The following is a 9,847-nucleotide window of genomic DNA, read 5'->3' as shown; positions in this document are numbered from 1 at the left end:
TTTATGGCAATATAGTTATTTGCATAACAAAACAATAAGAATCTGTTTCCTTTTGTAACAGGACACACTGAAAACACTGGTTATTTTACCAAGGCTTTTTGACTGGAATAGCATATTTTCAGATATTACCTGACTGCTTTCAAAGATTGGGGTTGACTTTATAAACCCAACGACCTGGAAAAAGAATGGCCTGGTTTGTTACCTACACAGTTCCCTTACAAGATCCCTGACCTTTCAGTAAGTAAAGAATGTTATGGACCAGGCACGGTGGCTCATGCCTGTAATTCCAGCCTTTTGGGAGGTCAAGGCAGGTGGATCACAAGGTCAGGAGTTTGAGACCAGCCTGGCCAATATGGTGAAACCCCATCTCTACTAAAAATACAAAAAAAAAATTAGCCGGGCGTGTTGGTGCATAACTGTAATCCCAGTTGAGGGAGGCTGAGATGGGAGAACTGCTTGAACCTGGGAGTGGAGGCTGCAGTGAGCCAAGATTGCACCACTGCACTCCAGCCTGGGTGATAGAGTGATAGAGACAGAGGGAGATTCCGAGACTCCATCTCAAAAAAAAAGAACGTTACTTTGTTATTTTGCTGGTGGCTCAAGCCTGTAATCCCAGCACTTTGGGAGGCTGAGGCAGGCAGACTGCTTGAACCCAGGAGTTCGAGACCAGCCTGGGTAACATGGTGAAACCCTATTTCTACAAAAAAATAAAAAAATTAGCTGAGCTTCATGGCACATGACTGTAGTTCCAGCAACTAGGGAGGCTGAGGTAAGAGTATCGCTTGGGCCTGGAGAGTCGAGGCTGCAAGTGAGCCACGATTGTGCAACTGCACTCCAGCCTGGGTGACAGAGCAAGAACCTGTCTCAAAAAAAAAAGTCATTTTCTGACAGGCCTAGGAACCTCAAGATATTCTGGGATGTCGGGAAGGAATTCACCTAATTTGTAAGGTACAGGCAGAGTCTGATGGTGAATATTTGGCTTGGCTTTACAGCTTCCAAAGGCTTTTAAAAGTCTAATCTAGGTCAGAAGCGGTGGCTCATGCCTGTAATCCCAGCACTTTGGGAGGCTGAGGTGGGTGGATCATGTGAGGTCACGAGTTCAAGACCAGCCTGGCCAACATAGTGAAACCCTGTCTCTACTAAAAATACAAAAATTAGCTGGACGTGGTAGCACATGCCTGTAATTCCAGCTACTCAGGAGGTGAGGCAGGAAAACTGCTTGAACCCAGGAGGTGGAGGCTGCAGTAAGCCAAGATTGCGCCACTGCACTCCAGCCTGGCGACAGAGCGAGACTGTTAAAAAACAAACAAAAAGGCCGGACACAGTAGCTCATGCCTGTAATCCCAGCACTCTGTGAGGCCGAGGCGGGTGGATCACCTCAGGTCAGGAGTTCAAGACCAGCCTGGCCAACGTGGTGAAACCCCGTCTCTAGTGAAAACACAAAAATTAGCCAGGTGAGTGGCTGCGCGCGGTGACTCACGCCTGTAATCCCAGCACTTTGGGAGGCTGAGGTGGGTGGATCACGAGATCAGGAGATCGAGACCATCCTGGCTATCACGGTGAAACCCCGTCTCTACTAAAAATACAAAAAATTAGCCGGGTGTGGTGGCGGGCGTCAGTAGTCCCAGCTACTCAGGAGGCTGAGGCAGGAGAATAGCATGAACCTGGGAGGCGGAGCTTGCAGCGAGCCGAGATCGCACCACTGCACTCTAGCCTGGGCGACAGAGCGAGACTCCGTCTGAAAAAAAAAAAAAATTAGCCGGGTGTGTGGCAGGTGCCTGTAATCCCAGCTACTCAGGAGGCTGAAGCAGGAGAATCGCTTGAACCCAGGAGGCGGAAGTTGCAGTGAGCCGAGATTGCGCCATTGCACTCCTGCCTGGGCGACAAGAGGAAAACTACATCTCGGAGGGGGGAGGGGAGTCTAATCTGAAATTCCTCATTTTCCAGAAAAGCCAACTTAAAAGGAGTCTATATGGTCAGTCACTAATCCTGCTGTACTTTATGCAAATAAAGTATAACACTTATTTTGAGAATAAATTGGTCCTGCTATTATTAGTGTCTTTGGTAAAACTGGGGGACTGGAGAGAGAAAAACGATGCTTCAGTAGCACATCTGTGTTGAGATTCTAGCCCTGACCATTGTTTTTGGGTTTTTATTATTTGCCTGCCGTTTGTACTGAATCTTGAATTCTATGTTGGCTACAGTAAGTCCCCAAAGCAGAAGCTGGGTTTCATTTTCCTCATGATGGTTTCAGTTGGCTCCCTAACTGGAAAAGGCTCTTTTTTTCATTCTGGCGTATACATTCTTGTTTTCATTATAATCCTTATGTGCATTATATTTCTACTATTTAAATTACTAATCTTGTTGTTTTACTTCCAAGAAAATGAAAATCCTGGTATCCTAAAGACTAGAGATGATTCAACACACAAGACGCAGCTGTATAAATCAGTGACTTGATTCAGGTCTTTTTGCCACTCTGTGAGGCCATCCTACTTCAGTTTCTGGACACTCTGAAAATTCCTCACTGAGCCATCTCCTTCCCCCTCCCCCACATGGAACAGGCCTGCCCTAAAGTGAGCCTTCGAGGGACACTCTGACACTCAGACTTTGATCAATGCTTACGAGAAGAAAGATTTTGACTAAAAGGGAAAAAATGAGAAAGAAAATAAACTCTTCCTTGAGTAATGCAAACCCCCTTTAGATGATAGAGCCTAGAGAGGAACTGGAATGAGCGAGCAGTCACGTCCCGCTCCCCACCTTGAGAAAAACTCATCCCCCGAAGCCACTGACTCTTGTGTACTCGAGAGTAAGACTCCATAAACAGCTACAGATCAACCTCACAATGCCATACACGGACACCATCACTTACACCCTGTAATTTAACAAGGTAGAGCCAATTACTCATCAATGTTATTTTTTAAACTAATGAGAGTTCCTGAAAAATACCCTTTGTAATCACTCCTCTCCTGATGTATCCTTTTGTCTTTAAAAGCTTGAGCTTATCTGTTCTCTAGAGCACTTCCCAAAATAACCTGAGGCTCCCAGGCTGGTCCTCAACCTTGGTCCAAATAAAATCTCTACTTATATTAATTTTGCCTCAGTTTCTTCCTTCAGGACAACAGGTATAAATGAAGAGATGAAGGAACATTTATGAGGGTAAAGGAATGAATAAATGAGTTATAAATTAAGAAAACTCCAGTATTACATCAACACTTTGAAAGAGGCTCAGAGTCAGAGGTGACATTGTCTCTAATCTCAATTATACCTAATGCCTGAAAGGGGGAAGCTATATATTTGCTGAGATCACGCCTGCTTTTGGAAACTGACAAGACTGAATAGAAACCTGCAAACCTGACTGGTCTCAGCCTGGGAGACATAATCATATAATGTGATGGACTAATTATTAATGACCTAATGGAGTTCTAGTAACAAACCGGCCAGTAGTAACCTTTTGAGTTGTATATTCTTTGGATATAAGGGAACTGTGTTTGAAGACCACAGGTGGCCAGTGGTACTGGGAAATACAGGTTTGATATTCATCATGTCCTGTTTCCTGGCACACAACTCCTAAAATCTTTGGAATCTCCAAAGTGATGTGCCTTTTTGCATGCTCATGTGTTGGCTAATGGCTAGCCACCCCTACGTAGCTTCGGGATGGGGGCTGGTCACTGGAATAATCAAAGTGGGACTGTAAGGTTGGAATGTTTCAGCCCCCTCCAACCTCTGGGAGGGGAGAAAGGCTGCAGGTGAAGTTGATCACCAATGGCCAATGGTATAATTAATCATGCCTACATAATGAAACTTCCATAAAAACCCAAAAGGACTGGGTCCAGGGAGCTTCCAAATAGCTGAACACAAGGAGGTTCCTGAAGGGTAGTGCTCCAGGAGAGGGCGTGGAAGCTCTGCGCTCCATTCCACACGCCGCTCCGTGCACCTCATCTGTATCCTTTGTAGCAGCCTTTATAATAAGCTGGTAAACGTGTTTCCCTGAATTCTATGAGGGAGTTCTCCTAGCAAATTAACTGAACCCAAGGAGTGGGTCACAGGAACGTTAATTAATACCCAGTCAGTCAGAATCACCAGCAAAATAAGGTCTTGTGATCAGCATCAGAACTGGGGGACAAGTGGGGACTAAGTCCTCAACCTGTGGAATCTAATGCAATCTCTAGACAGATCCTGTCAGAATTGACTCAATTAGAGAACACCCAGCTGGTGTCCACTGCAGAATCGGCTGCCTGGTTGCCGGTAGGGAGAAACCCCCACTCCCTTTCGCGACCAGTGGTCACAGAAACTTTCTGTGTTAATTGTTGACTGAGAGAAAAGAAAAAACACTTTGGGGCCGGGTACCGTGGCCCATGCTTGTAATCCCCGCCCTTTGGGAGGCTAAGGAGGGCAAATTACTTAAGCCTACGAGTTTGAGACCAGCCTAGACGACACAGCGAAACCCCATCTCCACAAAAATTACAAAAATTACCTGGGCATGATGGCGCACACCTGTAGCCCCAGCTACTTGGGAGGCTGAACTGGGAGGATCACTGAACCCAAGAGGCAGAGGTTGCAGTGAGTCAAGATTTGTGCCACTGCACTCCAGCCTGGGCGACAGAGCAAGACTGCCTCAAACAAAAAACAAAGAAAGAAAAAACTCTTTGGTTGTTATTTCTATATTCTCACCTCCTTTAACAGATGAGGACACTGAGGCTGGGAAAAAAGGCACTGGGAGCCATGCAGCTGCTACCCAGTCTGAGCTGGCTGTGAACCTAGGCATCCTGAGCCCAGAGCCTGCCCCTCTAGCCCCTGCACTGGTGACCTCAGACCCTCTGCCTGCAGCCCACATGTAAAACAGGGATTTTTGTATCACACGCAACACTCATCTGTACTTGTGTAAATGAAAAGTAATTTCCATAAAACGATATCTATACACACTTCCTCCAAACAATGACCCGTTTTCTTTTCTCTATTTGATGAGGACAAAAGTGCTGAAGCTATTCAACTGATTGTGGCCCAGAAACAGTTACAAGCATGGATTGGGGGTTCAAGTCTCAGCTCTGCCACTTCCCTGCTGGGTGACCCTGGAGGAGGGACATCCCCTCTCTAGGCTTCAGGCTGAATTCAGGTGCACAAAGGGCTCCCAGCAGTGCTGGGCCCAGAGTGAGCAGACAGCTGAGGAAACTCAGGCTAAGGGGAGCTTCCTTGCCCAAGGTCAAGGTCACGTGTTTCTCTGCTTCCCTGGAGAGCTCCTGGTCCAGCAGGAAACTTTAGCATCTGGCAAGCGGGAGGTCTAGTCTTGGGAAGATGAACTGCCCCAGGGCACACGGAGCCTGAAGAATTGTGCAGAAGGGAGCAGGGCTGGAGGCCTGCAGGCATGTGGATGGCCTGATGACAGGTAAGCCCTCAGGCTCATGTGGGGGTCCCCAATGCTGCTGGGAGAGCCCCCGTGGGGAAATGGGCCATGACAATTTAGGTGCTGGGTGTTCTGTAAAAGGCTCTGAATTCCCCACCCCCTCAACCCTCCCTGCCATCTGCCAGGCCTGGGACATAGCTCAGACGTGGCATACCCACAAGATGGCTGAAGCCAACCAGTCCAGCCTCAGGGAGTATGCGGGCTTGGGCCCTAGACTGGGCCAGAGTCTTGAAAAGAGCTCCTGCTCCTTACCCTGGGGAAAGACGCTCCTGCAGCCCCACATGTGACGAAGACCCTGCCCGAAACCTGTCCTTGGGGCTCCTCTCTTCTGCCCCACTGTCTCCCCAGGCCCCCTTCTCACCTGGAGCCCTGCCCCAACCCAACACCGACTGTCCCTCTTGGTTACTCATTACTGAGCCCTGCAGCTCGTGACCTTTACTCAACCACGTCATCACAGCCACTGCCACCCAGAGGTGGCCACTCCTCCCGTCACCATTTTCTAGATTAGGACACCAAGAGACAATGAGGGAGGGGCTTGGTCAAGAATGGCTTGAGAGCCCAAGTTGGGAAGGCCTCTGCTCTGCTGTCCCTGCTCCAACCCTTCTAGGTGTCACCCTAACCCCCCGCCACATCTCTGCCCCCATCCTAACACGTGTCCCCTGGCCCCATGTTTGGCTCAAGCCTTCACCTGGCTTGAAGTCCACCCTCCACCCCAGCGGCCAATAGCCGGTCCACTCATCTGAGCTGGCTCCACCGACTGCAGACTCGTGATTCTCAGCCCCACACCAACTGCAGACCCGTGGCTCCCAGCTCCCTGGTTGCCCCTCCCTACACGACAGAAGCAGCTCCGAGTGTGATGGCTGCAACCGAAGGAGGGAGTGAAGTGTCTGTGTGTGGCGGCAGGATAACAATCCTCTCGACACACAAGACACACAGCCCCTGCTGCACCGTCCCCACGCGCAGGACAAACACACGTCCCCATCTCAGGGAGCGAACTCTGAGGTGGGAGAGACAAGGCCCTGAGGGCCAGACCTCCTGGGTTCAAATCCCAGCTCTGCCACTAACCAGGTGGGCAGGTGACTTCACCCCTTAGGGACTCAGTTTCCTCATCCGTGCAAGGGGAGTAATCCCAGTTCCCATGTCCCAAGGTGCTGCGATGATTCAGCCAGCCTCCCTGAAGGAAGGTGCAGAGCATACCTGGTGTGAAGGTATGCGCTCGCTCTGCAGGGCCTCATGCATCAGGATTTTCATCAGGTGGCTGAGGGCACTAGAGAATTCTCACTGTGCCCTAGGTCCCCTCCCTCATCAGCATATCACACACATCCCACCTGCTGTCCCTAGCAGCGTTATCACCCTTCCTGTTTTTTCTTTTTTTTTTTTTTTGAGACAGGGTCTCACTGTGTCCCCCAGGCTAGAGTGCAGTGGTGAGAGCACAGCTCACTGCAGCCTTGAGCTCCTGGGCTCAAGTGATCCTCTTGCCTCAGCCTCCTGAGTAGCTGGGACTAAAGGTGTGTGCCACCACGTTTGGTTTATTTTTGTATTTTTTGTAGAGATGAGGTCTCCTCCCCATGTGGCCCAGGCTTGTCTTAAACTCCTGGGCTCAAGCAATCCTCCCACTCTGGCCTCCCAAAGTGCTGGGATTACTGTCGTGAGCCACCGCGCCCGACTTCCCTTCCTCTTTCCTTCAAAGTGCAGATCCTCATCTGCAATTATTTTGCTAACCTATTCAGCGGTGGGTTTTCTGCCTGCCCCTGAAAGACAAGCTCTACCAGAAGAAGGGAGGCTGTGTGGCTCCTGTCCAGCACCGGCACTAACAATGACAGTCACCATCAGGTGAACCATCACAGGACGCGACCCTGCGCCGGGTACTGGTCTACTCATGTGAAAAGCAGAAGCTCACTTTTCCTCACAGCTGCCCTTCAGGCTGATCTTCTTGTTCTCCTCATTTCACAGATGCGGAAAGGAAGGTGCAGAGAGGCAGGGTAACTGGCCCAGGGTCACAAAGTGTGAGATGACTGAACAGAGCTGTGGCCTGGGCCCAAAGCCCCACAGGCACTTGCTGGCTGGCTAACTGGTGACTAGAGGCGTGAATGGCTCCTCACACCCATCCCCACCAGCCTGGCCCTCGGTATCCGCCTGGCTCAGGTGCCAGGCCTGGCCCGCTCCCCAGCTCACCGTCTCGTAGTCTCGCAGCGCGGCCCGGAACTTGCCCAGTGCCATGTTGCTGGCAGCCCGGCGGTAATAACCCTTGATGTATTTCTTGTCCAGCTCGATGGCCCGCGTGGCATCTCCCAGTGCGTAGCCATAGCACTCGGTGCGCAGGTAGGCCAGGCTGCGGTTGCCATAGTAGATGGCATTGCTGGGGTTCAGCTCGATGGCCTGGCTGTAGAACTTGATGGCGTTCTCATAGTCCTTGGCTGCGGAGATGGAGGAAGAGGCATGAGGCAGTGCTCCAACCCCGCGAGGACAGGCCCTGGGCTGGGTGACGCCCAGTCTCCCTGTTCACAGACGGGGAAGCTGAGGGCCATTCTGAGCCCAGAGACATCTCTTCAGCCTGCCCCTCCTGCCTGTCCCAACCAACCTAGCTCAGGGCTTGTCCTCTCGGCCACAATCTCCAGGACTGAAGAGATTCCACACACCCGCCCGCTCAACCCTCCAGCCCCAAGCTGGGCAGTAGCAGCAGACCGAGGGAAGAGCACTCCAAGAGCAAGAAGAGCAGGTGCAGAGGCCCAGAGGCGGCTGAGCCTTGTCTGAGCGCCAGTGAGAGCTGGGGCAGCTGGGCACAGTGGGCAGGGGGAGGACAGATGAGACAGGGAGGCTGGTGGGACAGATCCCTGGGCCCCGAGCAGCCACAGCGAGGTCTGGACATTGATGTTCTAAGTGTGGAGTGACAGGATGTGACATCTGGCCAAGGAGAGGTCGGATTTTTATTTGAGATGAACTACAGCTGTGCCCTGCATTTACATCGTGACCTGTGGAATCCTCATGTCTCCACGGGAGTAAGGACCATCTGGTGCTCACCTCACAGACAAGCCATGGAGGTCTTGCTCAAGGTCAAATGCCCTGTCTGCACCTGCAGAGCCAGGCTTGATCCCTCCCTCATGCCCATTTGACAGGCAGGAGAGCCAAGGCTTGCACAGCCTTAGAGGCTTGTCCCCACTGGGGGCCGTGATGTACCAGGGCCATGCAGGGCTTTAGTACACAGGTCCCTTCACTGAACTCTCACAAGCCCGGGGATATGGCATTACCCTGTCTCCAAATCTGGGGACTGAAGCTCAGGGAGGAAAGGCCTGTGCTCAAGGTCACACAGCGGGTGACAAGCGGGCCTTCTGAGCCAGGCCAAGACCAAAAGGTTCCCACTCTCACGCCCCATGCCATGGTGACCTCTGGGCAGCAGCGTGGCACAGGGGCAGGCACAGAGGCAGGAGCAGGTGGCCTGGGCCGAGTCCCTAGCTCTGCCTTATACTACCTGGGTATCCCTGGGCTACTGAGGAACCCCCTATAGACTGGGGTTTCCTAGAGTTCTTCTACCAGCAGCCCTGAACAGAGTCCCCAGCCTCACTCCCATTTTAATGTTCTCAAGAGCACTCCGACGGTCCTTCGACCCACAGCCCTGCCCTCCCCAGACAGTGGTGCCCAGTGTTTAGGGTTGGGGCAGCTCAGAGGGGACACCAGGGCTGAGACCTGGAGGATGGGAGTCAGCTGGGTGAAGAGATGAAAGAAGAGAGTCCCAGGCTCCATGAGTGGCTCCAGAGGAAAAGGAAGGAGGGAGGCAGAGAGAGATGGGGACTGACATTACAGAAGGGAGAAGCAACAATCTAACAACAATCCTCTTTGTCAGGCTAACTCCTGGCAATCTTTCAAATGGCTCACATGTCCCCTCCTCCGGGAAGCCCTCCTTTACCCTCAGGCTGAGTCAGGCCCCCGACTGTGCTGCCCCAGTCCCTGGGCTCTCCTGTGCCTGCCCTGTCCACTCTCATTGTCACTGTTAAGTAATGAGTGTGTCCCTCCATAGCTGTGAGCCCCAGGAGGGCAGGGCCCGGGACTTCCCAGAAACAAGCAAGGGCAGAACCAGGCAGCCCAGATCTGACCGACCCTCCCTGGAATGCCAGAGCCTTCGAGGACTCCTTCAGGCTTCCTGGCTGTGGTCCAGAGGCCGCCTGGCCAGCACTCCTGATGGGGCAGCTGTTACTCCAGTGGCACAGGGAGGGGAGCCTGGAGTCTCAGGGCCTGCCACCCGGCTCTGCAGATCTTTAACTCGAGGCCGCAGACAAGCAGCCTCCTCTTTCTGAGCTCTGCCTCACTGGGTGGCTGTGAGGGTTTTACGAACTTGTGTAAGAAAACTGGCTGCGGCTGGGCGCGGTGGCTCAAGCCTGTAATCCCAGCACTTTGGGAGGCTGAGATGGGCGGATCACGAGGTCAGGAGATCGAGACCATCCTGGCTAA

The 9,847-nt window shown here is 52.0% G+C and overlaps 1 protein-coding gene across 2 annotated transcripts in view; it reads right to left on the bottom strand.

The window, feature by feature from the left end:
• Positions 1–9,847, bottom strand: part of PPP5C (protein phosphatase 5, catalytic subunit) — a 53,935-nt gene that overhangs the window by 36,358 nt on the left and 7,730 nt on the right. For both annotated transcript variants that reach the window (XM_011969461.1, XM_011969462.1), the window contains exon 2: positions 7,577–7,818. In XM_011969461.1, the coding sequence (XP_011824851.1) occupies positions 7,577–7,818 (242 nt within the window). The remainder of the gene's footprint in view (positions 1–7,576; positions 7,819–9,847) is intronic.

This window comes from Mandrillus leucophaeus, unplaced genomic scaffold (assembly GCF_000951045.1).
Source record: "Mandrillus leucophaeus isolate KB7577 unplaced genomic scaffold, Mleu.le_1.0 Scaffold120, whole genome shotgun sequence".
NCBI lineage: Eukaryota > Metazoa > Chordata > Mammalia > Primates > Cercopithecidae > Mandrillus > Mandrillus leucophaeus.
The sequence above is the reverse complement of the archived record's forward strand: the minus strand, read 5'-3'. Positions and strand labels throughout refer to the sequence as shown.